Source organism: Taurulus bubalis (assembly GCF_910589615.1).
Source record: "Taurulus bubalis genome assembly, chromosome: 8".
NCBI lineage: Eukaryota > Metazoa > Chordata > Actinopteri > Perciformes > Cottidae > Taurulus > Taurulus bubalis.
Genome location: NC_136596.1, coordinates 9,148,072 through 9,170,872, shown reverse-complemented (window position 1 = coordinate 9,170,872; position 22,801 = coordinate 9,148,072). Strand labels below are relative to the sequence as shown.

The 22,801-nt window shown below is 40.7% G+C and overlaps 2 protein-coding genes across 2 annotated transcripts in view; both read right to left on the bottom strand.

The window, feature by feature from the left end:
- The window catches only part of LOC306740019 (guanine nucleotide-binding protein subunit alpha-14-like), a gene marked incomplete at its 5' end in the record, with an annotated part of 8,526 nt that extends 6,490 nt beyond the window's left edge, over positions 1-2,036 (bottom strand). The window contains one exon of the mRNA XM_079222122.1: positions 1,916-2,036. Within this exon, the coding sequence (XP_079078248.1) occupies positions 1,916-2,036 (121 nt within the window). The remainder of the gene's footprint in view (positions 1-1,915) is intronic.
- A 6,144-nt stretch (positions 2,037-8,180) lies between these two features.
- LOC306740047 (guanine nucleotide-binding protein G(q) subunit alpha) lies at positions 8,181-21,575 on the bottom strand (the record flags this gene model as incomplete). The annotated part of the gene is made up of 7 exons (XM_079222152.1): positions 8,181-8,371; positions 8,860-9,013; positions 9,801-9,930; positions 10,128-10,256; positions 10,482-10,636; positions 12,614-12,798; positions 21,440-21,575. 7 exons carry the CDS (start codon positions 21,573-21,575, stop codon positions 8,181-8,183), a joined length of 1,080 nt encoding a protein of 359 aa, XP_079078278.1.
- Positions 21,576-22,801: the final 1,226 nt, after the last annotated feature.

Sequence of the window (22,801 nt, the reverse complement as noted above, 5' to 3'; positions counted from 1 at the left end):
GATCTTTCATTCTGGTTCACTCCCACTCGTCCTCTCCGGGGACCTGACTGTGACCATCCTAATGAAACCCACTGAGAGCTCTGAGTCACTCTGACCGGGTAAATACATTTTATTGTTGCAGTAACTCCCAGGTGTACAAACGACTTCATCCTTTTTTCATATAGTTGCTTTTAAAATTTGAGTTTGCTGGAAAATGTCTAAATAAATCTGAAGAGTACGATACAAAGAGACGTAATGCACATTGTGTGTTTTTTAAGCAAATTAAAGGGGGATTTTACTAAGATGGTTTAGCCCTTTCTAAGAGAGCAGTGGCGGCCAACCCACTGCCCCTGTCCTGCTCAGGGCTGGATTTGCATGACTTTTGCATGAGGTGCACGTGCAGTTATGAGTGATGGCTTTCTGTCACACCACTGACTGAGACCTTGACAGTGGCTCCTGTCCCTGAGCGGCTCCCACACTGCTGCAGTAAAACGGGTTGCGTCCAGAGCACTGTGAGTCATGGATGCTCTTCGGATGCCATGTGGCAATTCTCTGGTCTGGCACACGTTGCCGAAGCTACAAAGATAAACATTGGGCACAGCATCACGGCACTGACGGGCGTAGCCCTCAAGCTGTTTCTCAACCGGCCAGCCGAAGGGTCACAACCATAAAGCAGGACAAGTCCCCTTGAAAAAGACAAATGAGGTTGACTCACACTGTCTATCAGCTGTAATGATAAATTACATTCATACGGGATGTTGAATACAACAAACAAGGCTGTTCCATAAAACCTGAACCTATTACTAAATATTCTAAATTGCTTTTAAAATAAATACATATACTACTCATATAAGGCATTATTTTGAAATGCATTCAGGAAATTTAGAAATCCAGTGCAGATGTAGTGCAAGTTTAGGAAGCAGCAGTGTATTTAAATAAGACATCAAAAGAAAAGAATGCTGCAGAATTTAGAAATTTAAAAAAAGTAAAATCTATTTTACATTTTTTTAATTTCTTTTGTCTTTTTTCACTGCACAACTGGGAAAAGTTTGTTTATATATATTTTGGATATATAATATACTCTTACTGTATATTGGCATTTTAGCAGAACGTTTTTTATTCATTTATGTAATTATTTCTTATTATTTATTTGGTGCAGAATACAGTTTTGGATTTAAAATAAGGTTTTATTACTGTTGTTATATTTTAATCAGTTCCAAGTTACACAATGCTGAGACCAAACCTATACGCCCTTGAGTATCACATTCATAACCCTGCTCAGTAATTGTTCCTGCTAATGCTCAGACAGAAGAGGCTGGAGTTCATCCCAACAGAGGGTGAGAAAACGCCCACATATGTCCAGTCCATCATGGAGCTCTCTGGGGGCATTTAACTAGAAAAGAGTGCGCTACGTTTATTCCCTCTAGACTAGACATTCCTGTAACCTACCAAACATCATATTAAACTGTAAAGTATCTCTGCGTGTGACTGTCTTTTAATATCTCTGTGAACAGGTGTGTGAACCAAACGAGTCCAGCAGACTAAATGACCACACGGTACGTTACGTTACGACTATGGCAGCCAGCGCGCGCTGCACCAGCACGAGGAGATAGGACACGTAGAGAACAGTTACAACGGGCATCCCTTGTAAAGTGTCTTCTTAACATATATAATATCATTAAAGTACAGTTTAGTACGACAGGGCGCTGAGTGCTGCCCCACCTGCCATGGCACCTGTGTGGCCGGAAGCAGTAAAGTAGTCCTTCAAAGGAAACTTTTTTAAAGAGCTTTGCAACATTATGTCAATGGCGTGTGGTGTGACCCGGCACAGTGTAGATACGAATTCCCTTTCAGAGCAGCATAGTTCCAGTCTATAATGTACCCCCGAGGTGTCACGAGCCCTATACCCTCCGGGTTTAACCCCGGTGACGCTCACCTAACAGCAGCAGCTTCAGCTCCCTGCGAGAGTCCTTCTTGTCTCTGCGCAGCTGCCTCTCGATCTCCTCGTTGATCCTCTGGTTCTCTTTGTCCTCCCCCGACATGCAGCACCCGGCCATCGTTGAGGCTGAGCCGCTCTCTGTCCGACGTCCGAAGAAGTGCCGTGGAGGTTGTCCGCGCTCTCTCGCTTCTCAAAGTCAGTGGGAAAAGACGCAGAGCATCTTTGCACGTGAGGCGAGGCCTTCTTCTTCCTCTCAAGGGAGAAAAGCAGAATATGGAGGAAAAAACTGTTGAATATCCCGCGGTTGAAACGGAGAATCCTTCAATTAAAGAGACAGTTTGACTTGACCCTCTTCGGTAAGGTGCTGCGGTTGGTGTGAAGCAGGAGGACACTTGTTGAACTTTATCTCTGGAGGGCGTGGCACCGGCCGCGGATAGAAAGAGATGCATGGGAAGCTGTAACATCCGTGTCGTCTTCAACCCCGCAGAGATGACTGTGACATGATGAATCATGACAACTACGAATGGGAGAGAAAGGGGCACTCTCGCTTTTAACGACGACAGCTGCAAACGCCAATACAAGTATTGGAGCAAGTTGTATAAACTGGCCCTCGTGACATGGTTGCCAAATGCAAATATATTTATTGGCAAATGGATACACGTATCGGAAGGACTTGAGCGCGTGCAGCTTCCTCCATAGTTTCGCAGCTCCCCCAGGAAGAGGGAAAGCGCTTCCACGGACGCTGCAATGTTTCCGACCGGCCACTAGGGGGCGGGTAGGCCAGCTGTGAGTGAATGCGAGGGTGTCTGAGTTATGTACTGGCTTTTATGAGACACTTTGCATTTTCAACACTTTTGGTTTAGACAAAGGAGAGAGAATGCCATTTACAGTTTTAGTTCATAGCATGAGCAGTAATGTGAGAGGCAATGAGGTCAATCTGAGTGTCACAGATCAGTGCTCAGTATCAGTGTTTTTTTAACACAAAAGAAGATCAAATGATGTATCAATAAATTCGTATAAATATCAAATTAAAGTGCTTGAAGATAAAAAGAAGATATAAGGTCATAAGTAGTACATAAATACAATGTAGGACAATGATATGGTGATTTTCCTTTCTCTTTTTTTCGAGAGAGCTATACAATAATGTCATAATAATAATAATAATAATAATAATAAAACAAATCAAATAGTATACTATACTATACAATAATGTCATAATAATAATAATATAACAAATTAAAAAGTGGTTGTGGAGTTGTCGTAAACTATCGTCACTTTCTTCAATCCACAAAAAAACTGAGCAGTTACTCAAATGTGAAATGGTGCTTTTAAGATAATGATTACAGGCAAGTTTGCCTCAGACTGTAAGTTTCTCACAAAACTAAGGCCAAAAAAAAACCATCTCGTTCTCTCAGTGTCTCATCTTTATCTTTTAAATATCTGTGTGTTTGCATGCAGGCCTCAATTATATCAATATCAGTAATAAAGATAAATAATAATTCCCTAAGAATGTGAGAATGATAAACTATGAATGTATATGTGCCTTGACCTTAGTCCTTGTCATTCACATTAAAATATATAAATTAATCTGATTGTTGAGTATTGGGTAGAGCTAACTTTGACAAAATAACCACTAGCAGTCTTCAGGTATTTTTTGCACTTTACTCTCTGTTTATAGACATGTCCTTTTTTTGAACAATGTTCTCAATACATACATGTTACAGTCCAGCCTACTCTGAACCATCATGACTGCTTTGCAACAAGAACATTCACCACGACAGAAAGACTGAACATGTTCTAATCAGCGGGAACAGTTAAATACACAGATTTCACTTCTCAATTGAGTCAGGGGAGGGAGGGTCTGCCGACTGCTGTATTCATTTCAATGCAATGTCAATATAATACCTCAACTCCCATTTTTTTTATTGAGAATCTGGCTCATGACAATTCGTTTTCTGGAAGAGATCATTTAGAATGTAACACCAATCCTTCAAGGATATAAAAAGCCAGGGATTTTATGAAATGTGATGCATTTTCTCTGAGTTGTTGCCTTATAATCAACAAATGTCTTGTATGTAAATAAACTTTATGTATAAGCGTTTCCCAGAAGGAAAACAAAGTTGTCTCCCTGACAGCTAAATTGTCTTATTTTTCTCAAAGTATTCTGTTGTCTGTCTGTTCTCTTTTCGAGCATGTAAATACATATAAATCATCCATAATAACATATAACAGGGAGAAAAAGAAGAACATTAACTTCTCAGGGGAAACTTACAGTTGGCCTATAGATTCAACTTTGCCATAATCAAATATCTGTTCACTTTAGTTACATTTGCAGTGCGTGACAGAGGTTTGTAATACAAATTGGAGTTCAAATACAACTAAGGAATCGTAATATTAAGGAATCTGGCAGGTAGTATGGTGGGGACTAATGATATATATTTAGAGGCATTACATTACCCACATTGTAGCTGTATCACTGAAATCCCCATTAAAATCACAGTCGACACACATTTAAAAAGAAACATGGTGTTTCATTCAGAAACATGTTGATGGAGGAACAGGAAACATTTGACACTATTATGATTGGAGATCATTAAAAAGTCATATCTTCAAGATGAAAGCAATCCGATGATGCGTCTGAGAGTAAAGAGCAAGTGGTTTTTCCACTTCTTTCTACATCACGCAGTCCTCAATACACTGTATAGGTAACACTGTGCTGCTCATTAACATACGACATGTAATCTGAACAGCAGCTGTCAACACCAGCTGGAGTCCCTAAAGGGAAAATCCAGCCGAATGCAACTCACATGTTCCCTCAGAGTAATGATGTGAATGAGTCATTCACAAGGTTGGGAGCGGTCCTTTGTGGCTCGTACTTATCAAACAAAATTATCAAATCATCATTTGTATTTTTGCCAAGATAATTTTTATGATGTAAAAAAAACAAAACAATGAATAGTAAGTAGTTAGTCAGTTTTTTCATCTTTTTATTACTCTTTGAAGCTCACAAACATGGCCAGGCAGTCTCTGCTCACTGGTTTGAATGCAGTGTGAATTGTTTAAACAAGGATTCTCCCTTTAAGCAGCAGGGACAGTGTAAATAAGCACTTTATCACAGCAGGGACACAAGTTACTGATTACTGCAACTCTACAACAAGTGACCATCAACACTGATAAGTTGAAACTATAGTCCATCTTCGAAACATCTCCTCTGGCAACAAGCAGAATCACATTAACACTGTTTTCACATCCAGTGAAATGTGTGACAAGTTGGCCCCCAGTCTGTTCCTATTAGGCCCTGCTGTTGAGAAGTGGTCATTGTAAGATTTACTCCGTTCTCACTGTGAATCGGGCTGGAAATTAACTTGTTGAAGCGGGTGTTGCCTGCCAAAATCAATCATCCTTGTAAGAAATGTCGCCAGCCAACGGAAAGATCTGAAAACAACAGGACCTCTAAGGGAGGGCTGGTTGTCTGCCAAAGTGGCTGGTAGATGCCAAACCACAGCCAAATGTGACAACAAAAAAAAACACTCCGCAGGTGGCTGGTTGTGGATTAGAGTCCAGATTGTGGTTCATACTACACATCCTTATGATATGTTGTATAAATGTAGTCACATCAGGCTGTTTAATGCATTATAATGCACTGTGGCGTGAGTTTTAAGACATTAATCTGATGCGACAATATTATGAATTCAATAAGGTGAGTTCAGATTTCAATTCACTCATGATGTTCTTACGTCCTGTGATGCTGTTACATTAGCTACACACTTCAAAGCTGTTCCCAGGGCATCTTATAGCACAGAATAACCAAGAGAGACCACCAAGCCAGAACCAAACACTCCTCCAGCTGCACAATGGGACATTATTGGTTGCACTAGCTTCACTTCTCATAAAAACACAGGTGCCTTGCATGAGACTTCAGAGGCACAGCTTATTCAATAAGGCAATATGTACATGTGAACTGTTGTTTTTTTTCTATTATGTTGTCATTTCATAAATAAAGTCTAAAATAATACTGTACATTTTAATGAAACGGTGGCATCCAAGATTGAAACAAAGTAAAAAAACAACAGAAATATAAAAGCACCTGTGAATGTATCATCCTAATTTGGCCAAATTGTTGAGTCTTTATTGTGTGTACACACCGACTCTGACAGACTACGATACTGAGTTTCTATCGGGGCGGAGTTTCATTTGAGGTGGTTAAGGGTGATGGCATCTCCATCTAATAGCACAAACAATCAGAAAAATACATCCGTAACAAGATTTTTATACAAGATCTGAGCCAAAGCAACACTTAACCTGCCTGCCATCCACCCCGTTCTAGCAGTACTTAAATAAAACATACTAAGGGAGTGGGGTGGGCAGTGCTCAGGATCACAAGATGTGCGGTACACTACGAAATCTCAAAGTTATTAAATACTTATTGAGACACTGTGTGATTAAGTTAAATATAAAAGAATAAGAATCAATGAGTGATGTGATTACAGCTATATTATGAGTGCTAAGTTCCTGAAGCCAGTTAAGAACTAAACTATTACAATTAGCCCTGTAGATTGGATTCAGTCTGCAGTTTTTCCCATATAAAAGTACATTTAACAAACTGGCTACTGTAAGTACTAGTTTACTGATCATGTGTTTTTGGATAATGATATTCTTTATGTCGTTCTGTAGCTGAACAATGTTTCATTGCTAAGAAAGAAAATAGCAAGACAAAAAAAATGTACACTCTCTTTTTCAAAAAAAAGTAAACAAAAACAATCATGTAAATAACATTATTTTTTCTTCCAAAAATTAATTAGCCATTAGACGTACAAAACAATTACATAGATACATATTTTCAACACCGCACATTCAATCCGCCAAAAAAGTAATGATTACAAAGCCAACAAAGATTCTGTCATATAGAGAGAGATGTATGTACAATGATTATAGCATTTATAATTGCACTATGCCTCAATACATGTAAATTACAGGCTTATGTTTTAGGGAATTGTTACAAAAAAATACTTAAAGTAACACAGAATGAGGGAATTGCAAATCAGCGGTGGCAATCAGAAAGAAGAAGGACCTACTTTGGTACAAACGTAACATCAACACTGTGCCCTTTTACATAGGAATTAGTCCAATGTATTCTCCACTGCCATTGGACTACAACAGTCAAGACAGCTTGGGGGAGGGGGAGGGGGGGGGGGGGGACCATTGATTTAGTCAGAAAAGTCTTCATTCATTAGCCCTGCTCCTGTCCTGTCTTCAACACTTTTGGTTTCATTGAAGCAGCAAACAGCGCTAAGTGGAGTATATGGTGCTTGAGTTGTTTTGGCATTGGCAATAAATATACATATTACCATAATAAAAAGCGTTAATGTGGCACAGTTTAACATAACCATTTAACAACATGGTCTCATAAACTATCCCCTCCTCAGCTCCCTACAGTCTGTGTAAAGCAGTCAGCGACAACATGGAGCTCAGAAAGCAATTTCAAAAGCCAGTTCCTCTCAAACTTCTCAACTTCATGGTGACGTCGCTGCTGGAGGCCATTTCCCCCCAAAATGTGGAGAGTGTACTTCCATGGTCTAAAGTTAATGCAATAATAATACAAATAACAATGATATCAGTCAATCAATACCAAATCAATATGAAATAATTTATAAATCACAGTTCATACCAAGAGACTTGCCAATCAGTCCTCTGAAGGAAAATGGAAGCTGTCAATTTTAATCTGTTACATCATTTCCTGTTGGGCCCAGGACGAAGCGTCAGAATGAACCGACAGTTACAGGAAGGAAAAAAAAGGTACGAAAACTTGTTTTTTCTTCTTGTTTATAAAAAGGCAGGAGGCAGGGAGCACATTGTATTCGTTCCAGCTCTGATGTATCTCACTGAGTGACAAAACAAGCCCCCAAACCTAACCTCAACCGCACAAGGTAGTTTCTTTCTTTCTGTTAAAAAGCTCAATTTAAATTAATAACACTATGCGCAAAGCCTCAAAATTAGCATTGTTGCTGTACATATTCAACAGCCCCCCCCCTGCTTTATTTCAACAACCCCTTAAATAGCAAGATAGCATTTACTTTGCTCACCCCTTGAGGACCAAGAGATCAACAAATGGCAAATAAATTAATATTATGCAATCATTAGATGTGTTTCTCTCTCTGGTGATCTTTTCATGTGTGTGTGTGTATATGATCTATCGTTTCACAGATTGCGTCAGTCCGTGTGTGCTGAGGGCCTCCTGTTGGTAGCCCCGCCCCGCTCTGCTCTACACCAGGTTGTACTCCTTCAGGTTGAGCTGCAAGATGGTGTCTTTCACGGCGGCGAAGACAAAGCGGATATTCTCTGTGTCAGTGGCACAGGTGAAGTGAGAGTAGATGATCTTATCGCAGTCTGGATTCAGGTCCACAAACATCTTGAGGATAAACTCTCGGCCTGCTTGAGCATCCCTCTGGGGGCCTGGAGAGGGGAAGAGGCTCCATGAATGCACTCGCCAGCTTCTTTCATCACAGTGAGTAGTGCCAATGTGTTTAATCGAAATACGAGAATGTGACACTGTTTCTATTGAGGTGTTGTGTTTGCTGCCATGTTACAGGATATCACTGACCAAGACAAACCGATATATGGACTCGGTATTTGTCCAATACTATTCTTAACAAGGCTGATTGACATTCTGTGTTACTCATAACATCAAATTACAAATAATACAAAAATCCGACAACATAACTTTTAGAATAACTTCATTACCCTTAGAAATCCATGTCCGAAAACCTTAACCTGTGTTTGTGCTTTCATATACTGTATCACCATGGAGTTACACATGGAGGACATGTTGGTGTTTCGAGAACACTGACATTAATTTAAAACTGGCAAGAAGATCTGTGAACGTGTGCAAACTAGCAGCAGTTTGAGCTGGACAGAGCTGACTCCATGCTGCTGTTACTCACCGTCATACTCCGGGAAGTAGTCCACCAGATGAGAGTACATGATCTTCTCCTCCAACAGGTCCTTCTTGTTGAGGAAGAGAATGACTGAGGAGTTTTGGAACCAGGGATATGTGATAATTGTCCTAAACAGAGCTTTGCTCTCTTCCATTCGGTTCTACAGAGAGTGTGTGAATGTGTGCGTGAGGAGAGGTAGAGGTAGAGAGAGAGAGAGAGAGAGAGAGAGAGAGAATCACTTAATTAAACTACAGTTTTTCATTCTCATTAAGTACAGATTTTAATAAACGTTTTACCGCACTACAGGGAGAGCAGTAACAATGAGAAGGAGGCGGCCATGTTGCCTTTGAGACTTTAATTTCTCCCTTGCACTTAATTTCTGTAATTTAATTGAACAAAACAATCGTTCTGAAAGCAAGCCTTGGATATCACATCGCTAACACTGCAGTGTATTTAGGGTGCCAAACAGAATATCTCCTGTATATTGTAAAAACAAATCTAGTGACGGCTGGTCAGTCTTCTCTTTCTACAGTTTGCAGGTAACAAAGAAAGCAAAACACAAGGGCGCAAATACAGATGACACAAACATATGAGTCATCTGTATTTGAGTCAATGTATAATCATTTATACATTTTAACAGACTGACACACATGCTATGTCCTCTTAAGAAGGAGATGTGGCCCGAGGTGGTATTCAAATCAGCTGGCTGATCATTTACAAATGCTTTCCTAGGGAAAAAAGGTGGAAGCAGGAGGAGAGTCTGATTTCCATTGTTTTAAATAAGAATATCTTTTCATCTTCAGAGCCACATTTAATAATAAAGTGTTTGAATGGATAAAGTTGGTTTGACAATGTGAAACTTAGCGTCACACAAACTTTAAATTGAATCGCGTAGTTCAGCATGCTTTTTTTTTTAAATGTTCTATGCGCATGTTTTTATCCTTCACCTCATTGTCAGATTCCACCAAAACTTGGTCGTACTCGCTGAGCGCCACCAGGAACATGATGGATGTAACGTTCTCAAAGCAGTGGATCCACTTCCTCCTCTCCGACCTCTGACCTCCGACATCCACCATCCTGTCGACACATTTTGAGTGGTTTAGGCACATCAAAAACTTAGAATAGGAAAGCATCATGGTTTGGGTTCAAATAAATACTTCAATCCCTGAAGTTATCTCAGGGAGTGTGTGGTAAAGTGGGTGTGTCATGTAGCCTGCGTGGCTCCAATCCCACCAATATATATATATATATATATAATATATTTCTTCCCTCACCTGAATATGACACTCTGCAGGTCAAAGGGATACTCAATGATGCCCGTGGTGGGGACTCGAACCCTCAACACATCCTGCTGGGTGGGAAGGTAGCCTGGCTGGGCGATCCGTTCCAACGCGTTCATGTAGCTAAAGTTGCAGAGAAAAGAAATGAACCAGGGTGAGTATTTGTCATCACGGAAACCATCCGAAATATAATCCTTTTCCCTGCTTGAAAGTTTTGTATTTCACCTTAAACATTTTCCAAAATAAGTCTTCCCTGAGTTCATATAAGCCTCAAGTTCAATTTATAAACTAGAGTTTAGAAGTCTGGTCTTGATATCTGTATTGATCCCCCCCCGCCAGTCTACTCACTATTTAGTGGAGTCTGAGAGTTGGTATTCCCTCCTTCGATCGTAGCACTCCTGGATGCCTGGGTCACTCCATAAGCTCTTGATTGCGTCTACATAAGGATTCGCAAACATGCTGACCTTTTCTACGTCCACCTCTCTCACGATGTTTGCGTTGCCCTGGAGTGAAGAAACAAAGAGAATAACTGAGACACATCTTATTTACCCACACCTTACAAAAAGTATGAATTCATCAAAACTTCCAGCTTTTTTTGACAATCCTAAAACACAGTGGCTATACACTTTCTTTTATCGTTACATACAAGACATTTGAGCTCTGCATTTAACCTTTTAGGAGCCGCGGCCTGATGTAAAGCGCCTGGAGGGCAACCTGTGGGTAAGTGTCTCTTCGACCTCCTAAACCACAGCCACCTCCAATGATGAAAAACAATCAACATGCAGATTATGTAGTCCTAATTATCACTGGTTTCTTTTCTCACTCACTCAACGTATTCTATATCCAGAAATGACTTCACACCCACAGGCTCCGCGGGGAACTAATATCTGAAGCTCAATTCCATCGAGGCTATTAGGAAAGTTTTGCTGCCCCAGAACCCTATTAAAACTCTCTGTGTCCCACGACAAGAGATCTACATGTACCTGCATGTGAAACTGTTACTCTTTTGCATACTGCACTAATTATAAATAATAACCGAACAGAATATGACATAGTAAGATGACAAGAAAGATGACATAGAAGACAAAACAGGTTTCCAATAGATACTACTGTAATGGGTGTGCTTGATTACCGGTAATCATGGCATTTATTATAAGTGCCTAGACAGCCAGTGTAAACATGATAGAAAAGTTTCATTTTCACTTCCTTTGCGATGTCAGTGACCTCCTTTGTCAGAGGTATAGCACTTCCCATTTTAGCCTCATGCCTATGAGAGCAGAGGGATGTTGGAAGGCAGGCAGTGGTTCTGTCATACACATAACTTTGATTTTATCATCAACGTTGTACGTTCATAGCACAATACTAGTATTCTAAGTACTGAATGTCTCGTACAAAACCTTGATGTGTGAGCACACTAAACCCCACAACAGCCCTTTATTTAGTCCAGATACGTGATTATAAAGTATGAAGGAGCTGGAGAACTGGAATATCTGTATAGCGAGATGTGGGATGGGAGACAAGGTTTACCTGCAAGCTGTCATGTATTATATTGTCATATTTGAGGGATATTTCTTGGTTTGTATAGTGTTCAAAGTGGGCAAACCAATGGTGAAAGGTCTGAGCTGAAACCGCACATTCAGTTTCATTCTTCATGTGCATGCAAATGTGGGACGGGAAGCCACGGCTAACACGGACAGAGGTGATGACCACAACCGCAGAGAAGTCGTGCCATTTTAAAATCTCAATGCTGACAGTGTAAACCTGTCCTTTCACACAATCTCAACGTTTGAAAGATAAAAGTGTTACGACTAAAAGTTGTAAAATATAACTGTCAACATATAATAATAATAGTAATAATGCATTTCATTTGTAACGCACTTTTCATTCAAAAGAATCTCACTCAAGAACTGTCAACAGTCATAACAATGCAACCAACATGTAGCGACATTGGTAATCTGCCAATAAGATCTGCCCCGAATAACATACCCAAATACTAAAAACCGAAGATAAACTAGGTTTTGTTTCTGATGTAAATAATCAAGGACTGTGCAATAAAATGTTCTGCACAGTACAATAATTAATCTATTAACAATTAAGGAAGTCCCTCCTTTAATACAACTAATTGGAGCCAAAGGCGATGGAAAATGACCTGCTGAAGTCATGATAAGAGTAGCTTAGTTTAGTTCTCTCTTGTGTATTTGTGTTTCTGTATATGCACTCATGAAGTTGAGTGTACTGAAAACACACAGCCAAATGCAAACACACAGGAGCACAGATGGAGCGCTTTAAGCACACAGGAAGTGTCATAAAGGACCGGAAATGATTAAGGATGGCTGTTCCAAATAAGATAGACAGCACTCTAAAAATATACAAGGACGCTGTGGCCACTTTCTAGAGTCGTTTTACTCACCCCTCACAACTGTTGTCATTTCAGTTGAGGAATTTGAAATGGCTTGGGTGAAAAAATGGATCTCATTTACCTTGTTGTCGTCATATTTGTAGGGGACTATGAGCGTCTCTGCGGCTCGAATCATGGCCTGCATGGCGGTGAAGATGTTCTGGTAGACCAGTTTAGTGAAACTCCTTTTGTCCTCGTCAGAGTAACCGGTGCCGTGGATGATCCTCATCTGTTTGATGAATGTGCTCTTCCCACTTTCCCCAGTGCCTGGGGAAAAAAACACAGGGAAAGGGAAAAAAAATACATTGAGTTTGATTATTCTGTAGGTTTGCACATGATTTTGCTTAACCAGGCAACACATTTAATGCCTTGTGTTGGCATTCACGTTCCTTAAAAGGACATTTAGTAATTTTTGACTGGGTCCAGGTTTTTGGACTCCTGGACCCTTTATGAGCAAAACAGAAACCGCAACAACATAAACACAAGTTGGATTATCACAAAAATACTATTTAGTTAGTTAATTAGAGTTGTGCAATAGAGGATAGCGATTAAGAATGTAGGCATAATCGGCTAAAAGGCTACGTAGAGCTCAGGGAATCTGCAGAGTTGAGTGATAATTCTCTTTGGGTTCATCACTCTGAACAACCCTTTTTACACATAGTCATAGACATTGTTATGATAGAAATGTGAACACATACGCTTTATAGTTAAGTAAAAAAATACAGATTTAGCTTACTTTTGGAATGAAAGTCATTCTAAAACATTTAAAAATGTAAATGCGAGGACTTTTCCTGAGGGGTAACATAGCTGAATCATGGCTTTTTGGACCACAACATCCTGTCTGGTAAGAAACATTTGCACACACATTACTACACACAGATGTACAACACATGCACATAGACATACAGTACATGTGCTCTCTCCCTCAGTCAGTCACACATCTAATATCATGTGCTGGCTACTTTCCTCTCAGCCTGTTTGCTTGGTCTGGTGGCAGACCAAGAACAACATCGCTCTCCTCTCAGTGGTGACAGGGACTATTTGGGTGTGAAGAGCTGGGGGTGTAATTTCTCTTTGGTTCATTGAGCATCTTGGCAGACCAACTGAAAGGTCTAACTTTACCTCACCACCAACTCTTGAATAACTTTGGCAGGAAGGAGCGTATGTGTGTGTGTGTTTTGCATTTCAGTGCACAGGAGATGTGTGCTGCATTCCAGTGTGACCTAAAGTTTCTGTTATAAAAGTCTGGAAGTGTTGCACTCCTTTATATTGTATAATATAAACTACATTTTAGCCAAATTAGCCTCCCCACACAGACAGAGCACTTAAAAAACCAAGCTAAAGACTAAACTCGCACTGAAATACCATAACCTCACGAGTGCTATTGTGGGGTTGCCAGTTTGGAAGCCTGGACGGAGCATTAAGGCAGTAATAACCAAACAGGAGTTAGCAGTTACCCTTGAAGTGCTCTTGAGCCCAGCACGTAATCCTTAAAAATACAAATTCCTGTCGTAAGGTGCATGAAGCAGAGAGGAAATGCTACCATGCAAACAAAAGCTGTTGTTAATTTATTCTAACATAATACATTAAAGCTAAATATACAACATTGTTCACACTGTAATCGTTGCGTTACCCTTTGGACTTCACCTTGGAGCCCCAAAGGGCGGGTGAGACTCGTCCTCACCTGCTTTCCAACCACACACTCCGTCCACCTATAATTAACAACTTCATTAACCTCAATGACAAGTAGTAGTTGTTGCAGTCTGCGCAACAAGAGTTAATGCCTCACGGCATCCGCCCTAAAAATAGACACGCTCTATTTTTCAAACAGACAAAGTGGAACAATGAGTAATCTAAAAAAAACTTAAATGAAATGCCAGTGGGTTCTGGATTTGAATGGCACAAAGGATCTGGGTTGCTCTCCTGCGGCACAGATCTCATCTCCTTGTGGCTGTTCAAACTGGATGCCCTCACGCTAGAAGAGGAATGTGAGCGGGTCATAAATTCAGCCATACAATAAAAATGTTTATGTTATAGTTGCCTTTAATTTGGACATGTCTTGCTCCTGAAAATTTGGAGCGTAGATGCTGTAATTGAGTTTTATGTGACAGAATTGGAATGTAATGTATTTCAAGATACTTGACTTCTACTTTTGAGGGTTTCTTGTGGGGATTCACCCATTCAAGAAAACAATCCTCACAGAATAAACTTAATTTATGAGACAGACTACAAGATCCTACAAGACTTTTATACAGGTTACCCTAGATTTCAGAAAATTAGAAGGTTCTATAACATTGTATAACCAAAAGCTGTATGCATAATGAGAAACAAAAATATATTCAAAAGCCTTTAAAAAAGTATTCCAGGCTTGACCACATCTGGCTCCTGATGGATCTTCTCTATAGCACCAAGGAGAGACAATGAGAAAGAAAAAGAGACAGAGTGTGAGTGTGTGCTGGCCATTGGAGGCTGCTGAGTCACCTTTCAAACCAATGCAGTGACCCAGGATTAACCCTGAGGTCTCAGGTTGCCGTGAATGGCTCAACATTACATCTTTGAAGTAAGTGTGTCTGATTCGCCCCAGGACTCGTTAACATAGTCCAACTCGGTAGCAGGAAAGGCCGGCTGCTCTGTGTCTGGTGCACTCAATCACTCGTGTAACACTCTGGACATTTCAAACTTGACTGTGAGGGGCCAACTATTCACAACCTACGCTGTCCAAACTTTAGATGGGAGAACAAACATAGCACATGTTCAGGCGGCCTCCATTTAAAAAAATATGTTTTTTTTCCGTTGGCCTCAAGACACCACAGACTTTTTAAACCAAAGGATGCAGGAACACCGATATGATGCTTAATCATCATCATAAAAAATGCATGAGTGAAGAAGAGGAAATAAATTCACCACTGAGAGCGAAGCATCGCCTCAAGGAGAGAACACAGAGCAGAGGGAGGCCATAGTACCACGTTTACTTGAACAAAGGTTTTAGTCTTTAACTACAGTCTGTATCCGTGTAGTCAGATCTGGAACACACAGTATTGGTTCAACATGCATGGACCTGCTTCTTCCTATAACAAGGGGTCAAACACTGCTTGGTCCTGATTATGAACGAGTATATATGGTGACAATAGAACTTAGATATTGGCCAGAACATTACGCTCTCAATCATGCATTTTGCTCCTCTCCATCTCAATGACATGAACATGATTTTGTGCTTTCATGAATTGAAAGTTGACAACTCTGTTCTCGGATCTGAGGAGCATGTTTTGGTTTCCAATTTCATAAAGAAACTCACTCCTGTGGGTGTACACGGCCTTATGTCAGCAAGAGAAAAGCTCATGACAAAACATGAATTTGATAAAAAAAAACACACAATCATAAGTGAAACAGATGACGTTTATATCATGCCAATGCCATGCAAGACCTAGATTGTACTGTAGACGATGCAGATACTCGGTTAAGAATTGAACTGCATTGCGATGTGTTATAGTGGAAGTAAATCATTTTTGAGTGTTCCTCCTTAATTCTGCACTTTGAATCGCTGCACTGTTAACTTGGCTGCATTCATACAAGAATCGTATGACGTCTTTAGTGCTTCCTCTCACAATTCCAACCATGCGTTTGTTAAAAGCTTGTTAAAAGCTGCGGTGGACTTTTGTTGAGTCGTAGCCTTGAAAAGGAACCAACAGCTTCCATTTGTCCGATAAAATCAGCTGAGAGTGATTGAGTAGCTCAACACTTTTGCAAATGTTTTTGAGAGACAATGTCAAAAGTGCAGATTAAATGTATTGTATGTATTGTTTATAGTTCAAAGTTAAAAATGTTGGAGCTGTAGTTTGAAGTCAAGTGTTTTGTATTTATTTCTATTTATAGTACACTTTAAATAGTTAATATATTGTTCAATTTGAAGAAAAAAAATTGCCTTGGCAATAAAAAAGTATCGGTTCAGTATCGTTTTAAAAGCATCGTTTAAGCACTGGTATCGGAAAAACCCAAACGATACCCATCCCTAATTAGGATATACTGAATTGTATTAATAAGATGTCCTTATTATGTCAAAGTGTTGGAATAAATGTTAAATATTTAACTGCAAAGTAGTAATGCATGATACCTTTTTTTGCATTGTATCATACTGGGATTAGATGGCCCTACCCAAAGAAATTGCCACCAGCCACCACTGATTGTAATGCTGAAATGATTTTACAAGTTATCTAACTGTGCACACTGTGTCCTACAAAATGATGTTCACATACTATTAAGTTGCACTCTCACTACGATTTAAGGGGACTAAATGGTCGCGGTTTTAAACTGTTAAAACACGTGGTTAATGAACAGAACATAACATAAATGCTACAAAACTACTTTATTAGGTTTAGGCGACAAAACTACTTTGTTCACTTCCTTTTCTGTGAGTATGAGTAAGTGTGTAAAGGGGGACAGGCATCAGAACTAGGTCCAACGGTCTCTCGAGGACTGGAGCTGGGCTGTGCCACTTTTGTAATTGAGCAGTTTCTAATGAATTTAGAAGATGTAGACGAGCCTGATTATTATTCATGTTAACCCTTCGATAAATAGAAATCTGATGCATGCAATACCTAAAGGATTGCAACAAGAAAAGTAAGGACTATGCCCTATACTTTATCCTACAAGGGTAAAAATTAAGAGCACCAACTATAAATTATTTTCCATTTATATCAATCTGCAGGTTATTTACTCGATTAATCATTTTGACGATAACATGTCAGAAAATTGTGACACATTTACATTAAACTACTAGAGACCAAGGCAACAATAACCAAAAAGGTTGATTTGTTTTTAATTGATGGACTAATTTACTTTGTATTTGCGCTCTAGTGAAAATATACTCCTTCTTATTTCAGTACAGGTGTCAATAGAGGTAGTTAATCTGGTTCAAAGGTATTTAAATAGGTTTGGTGGAATAAAACAATCTCTCAATTCACTTTGAGAATATAACTTTGAATAAATATGAATACGCTACCATCCTAGGAGACCCTGTGCTGTGCATGTGCTCTTTCAGTAGTTTTCCTTCACTGTAAAACCATTGTATTCATGATCCACACACACACACACTACACAAACATGGGCGTCATACTAAGGATCTATTGAATTTAGTGGTTGATCACAGCTAGTTTTGAATGTCAGAGTAGCCTTTATCTTCTCATCATCTTTATCAGCTCACCAAAACAAGCTCAAATAACTTCTCTTGTTACAACTATAAGATGAACTCAACCTAACTCGATAAAGTTGAGAAAATATTTGATATGATTGATACGGGGGTATCTACTGAAAGTCCTTTTATACAAAACCAACTGAAAGGATGGCAGCCTGGAAGGTAGGAAGTAACTCGTAAAACATACATCAGGAGGATGGGCAGCAGCAAAATATACACAATATGTAGCTAATGTGCTAAATGAACAGCTGATCGAGACTGAAGGCGCAGGTAGAGAATCCATGGCCCGCCACTGGGAGAGGTTCACTCATCAAAAACAAAGGAGAACAGAACAATCTAATTCTACTGGCATGTCTCATTTATTATCATGTAACATGGGATTCCCCTCCTAATGTCTTGCCGACCAAATAAACGTTGTTGAAGACTAAATGCTCCCCACCGCCTGCACATCTCAGAAAGTTTGGCAAGTGAAGGAGAAGTGCTCATCTTTATCTCAACCACTAGTCACATGCCCTCTAAGCCTTGTCCACTCCTCCAGAAGAGGAGCAGATCACTCAATGAGCTTTGATTGGACAACAAGAGAGTTCACTTGTCTGCCAACTTCCGTCCTAAAGCAAATTCTAAACATGCAGACGGCACCTACTCCATTTTTGCCGGCTTGCCGCGTGGGAGGGTCTCACATTAATTCTCTGTCGCCGCGGCAGTCTGATTTCTCTCACAGAAATATGTCAAAATTGAAGATCTTGTCCAGATCCTGACGTTATTTATGCTCCTCTTTACTCTTACAAAATGTAACTACCCTGGCTAGCATGTTTGTTTTGCTTTGGGAATAAGTCTTGTTAACGGCCTTATTGTCCCCAAATGAGTCAGACGTTTTCATAGCAGACGTTTTGACTTCTTGGAGCAAGTAAAGCACAGGTGGCACTAATAATTAGAACAGTCATGAGGCTTTTTGGCCATGCAATACTGCAATTATCAGAGTTATTAGTTGGCACAGTACATTGTGTGGGGAAAGATGTTGGCCTAGTTGGTTAACATGATGTTTTTGAGCATGAACAGGTGGGGAAAAGCCCTCTAAGGCAAATAAATAAATGTAATGCAATTGAATTGAAAAAAGACTTTAATGTGTTTTCTTTCCTTGTAAACACTGAGAGGTCTGAGCTGTTCAAATGGATTATAACTGTGATTTCATTTTCAATTAATGCGTTCATGTTCATGCTGGAAGAGATCAATTTCAGCAGCTGGTTCCTGCTGAGATGCCCCGCCTCATTCGGCCATCGATTTTAGCTGGACTCATCCTGAGTCACCTATCTTAGTGAATCCTTGAGTGTGTGTGTGTGTGTGTGTGTGTGTGTGTGTGTGTGTGTGTGTGTGTGTGTGTGTGTGTGTGTAAACCCCCTCCTCCTCAGCTCTTCCACTCTGTATTGTTGGTCATGTGCCCAGGTTAAATAAGCAACAATTTCAGTACATCTCCGTTATTATTTTACAACGCCTTATGGATATTAGGTGCACAAGGAGGATGGATTAAATGTGTGTAATGTTCTTTAACTTGCTCATTTGTTGTGCGGTGTGTGGGCTTCAATGAACCCAGTCTATGTGAATTTAAAGCCATCAGTGTGTTTGAAAGACCACAAGTGAAAAAGCCACATTGGACATTTTGAAGAATTGAGACAAGTTCTCAACTTGACGGCGAGTTTTGTGCTCGGTCCCACGGGATGTTGAGTAATATTAGTGAGTTTGAAAGCCCACAATACACAGATAGCTAATGGAGCCATAAAGAGCATGCACAGTTTCCTCTGGTTAACTAGTAGAGGAGCGGTGGAGTGTGTATGAAAACACAAACGCTTTGCCTGTGAATTCAAAGCACTGCATAAGCTCGTATTTAATGAGCTCTAGTCTCACTGAGAGAGAGAGAGAGAAAAAAAAAGGGTTGATTGAGCCATAACTGTTTTGTGAGCTCAGCCACGCGCATGTTGGTGTGAGGTCACACAAATGGTTCACCATGACTGGAAACTTTTTACTCTGCTACTTAATGGATCGTGTATTCCCTGCAACTCAATGCTCAAATGGGACATTAATTGTAAGCATCCTGTCATTAGAGGGATGCTACTAAACCACTGAAACACAACACTGTATTGATAGGGCCGACTGATAAGCAGCTACTACACAAACGATACATATTGGATATGAATCATAATCCTTTCATTTGGTTTAGGCCATCAAATCACAAGAGTAGTGACTAACCATTGAATAAACCCTCACGAGGAATACAGTTACGGCCTCAGACTTAAGCATCATCCTTTTTTTAGTTTGGGTCAGTGGCTGTTTAAGCGTTTGCATAATAGGCGAATTGTTGGGTATTAAAAGAGATTATAAACAACAACAACTCAATTATTTGTCCCGTTAACAAGGGAGGTGGCAGTCAGCCCCTACAAATCCTGTTTAGAGGGATTCATTTCATCATTTTGTACCAACAGGATGGCAAAGGAGAACAACTTTCTCCTTCAACCTCTTTTTGAAGCGTCCCTAAAGAGACGGAAACTTTGCATGCTTTCTTCAGAAATTATGTTCTGGATGACGGGATCTTAACTCACACTTCTGCTCTCACACTTCTCCTCGATTCACGTTTAAAGGGACGGAGAGAGGAGGGCACTGGATCGGGGGAAAGGGTTCTGGCTCTGCTCTCCACAACCACGGTCATCACAACTAATGGGCTTTTCTTTGCAAATCGAATGAGTGATGGTGAGTAAATTACTTTTTTTTTTACACTTAAATTAAAGTATGACCAATACTTCTTGACAGGATTAACACCCACCCCATATCCCAGCTCAACACTGTAACAAACAAAAAAAGCACAGGTAACAAAAGGTCAAATAAGATAATTTAAAAGTTGTAAGACTTGATGGGAGTCTATTTCAAGTCACCGTGTCTCTAATGATGATTGATGATTCAATTTGTTTGAGGATTATTAAAATGTATATTTAAAAAAAAGGCGGATGCGTGAGCATACCACCACACACGCCTCCTTACACGATAGGACAACGCGCTTCCAACCTTGTTCCACAGACCGACACCTGTTATATAATCACTGCCAGGGTTATGCTGCCTTGATTACTCCCAATAAAACGCTAGACTTTGGCCCAGCCGATGTTTGACACACTCCTGAGCTCACCACCTGGACGGGCCTCCAGGCCTGGATACACAGGTTGCTGTCAGGGCAGTGATGCACAGAGAGAGAGGTAAGAGGTGAGGCCCACAGTTATTCAAATCAGGTGGTTTTACCACCATTCCCCTGGCCGGGCAATCTCTCCCTCTCTCTCTCTTCAATTTGCTTTATTAACAGTTATTGACAGTATTGCCAAAGCATTAAGAGATGACAACATAAATATGCAATGCATATGGATAGATAGGTAATAATAATAATATAACAGAGTAACTTAATACAGTAAATGAGTTAAAAGAAAACACAGTTGTGTTTCTTGACACACAATAAAAGGATTAGTGTGCGCGTGTGTGTGTGTGTGCGTGTGCGTGTGTGTGTGCGTGTGTGTGTGTGTGTGTGTGTGTATTTCAACCCCACCTGAGCTTCACTCAGGTGGGAAGCCCATTACACACCCACCCCTTGCCAGACAAAAGGTGCTTTTTTTTTTTTTTTTTGGGGGTGTGAGGAATTTGGGCTTGTCGTCTGGCAGCCCCCCTTCTCCATGCCGAGCTTACCGAGCAGCAACAGTTTCAGTTCCCGGCGTGAGTCCCTCTTATCCCGGCGGAGCTGCCTCTCGATCTCGTCGTTGATCCGTCTGGCTTCTTTCGCCTCCTCGCTGAGGCAACACGCCATTATGGATTCCAGGGTCATTCTCGCTCCTGTTTTTTTTTTTTTTTTTAAAGCGCTTTTTTTTCCCTCCTCTTACTGGTTCATTCAGATTTCAGATTCGGTGGTTGAAAAAAAAAAAAAAAAAAAAAAAAAAAAGCAGAGGCCTGTGAATGCCAAATAACGTCCTCGTGCAGGCCGATTTACGGCGAATTAACGCGTGGACGCCTTTTTTTTACAACAGCGCGCAGATTATGGTGGATAGGAAAATTTGATATTTGAGAAATGATTGACCCCCCCACCACCACCACCCCGTTTCGGTCCGCTTTCTTTCCCGAACAGCTTCAAAATAGTGTCCAAAAACGGGTTGAATCGAATATCCGTGCGATCCAAATTGCTGTGATCTGCTTTTCCTCCTCAATATGAGCAACAGATCCCTTTAAGACGCATCTTCCGTGCTGCTCCGCGTGAGCTCGTCAAGCATTATTCGTGTATTCCGGCCCTTCAAAGTCTCTTCAGTGTTTCTCGTTTTCCAATCAACACGATGCCCCCTCCCGCCCACCCACCCCCAAACCCCGCGTTCACCTTATCGTCCGCGGGTGATGGCAATGTGGTAAACCCATGAAGAAAGCCGTCCGTTTATTTTCCCCTCGACTCCCGGGCGTGGTAAGGCAGAATATGGCGGACTTTCACTCCAATCCGCTAGGCTGGGATACAGCACAGTTATCTCTCTCTCTCTCCGTCTGCTCAGAAAAGCCAAGAAAGCCGCACATAACATGGCATTTCAGCCACAGCTGTCGATGTCGCGAGCGAAATATGTCCCCCCGGGTCGTCTCTCAAAAGGCGTCCGCGTCCGTGGCTCACCAGCGGCGGTGTGAGAAGAAAGGAGCAGGCTCTCCTCTCGGCCAATCTTCTCCTTTTCCTCGATTCTCTCTTCATGTATTTTTATGACAGAGGCCATCCACTCCTCCGCTGGCAGGGTGACGTCGGCCTTCCACCGACAAGGGGGGAGTGGCACGTCAAACAAACGCCACACACGTATTTATCCCCCAACCTGTGGAATAGAAAATGTATGAATGGAGAACCTCATGTGGGCGTCATGGGGGACAATTACACTTAAACTCGGTTGTTGTCCTGACTTCATGGGAAGAGTCGTCACAGCCAGAATAGGCTAAATGTAACATGACAGTATAGGGTTTTCTAGGAAAACATTGTTTTGTGCACGTTTGTGATGGCATGATGACCACAGCTGTGGCAAATCAATAACACAT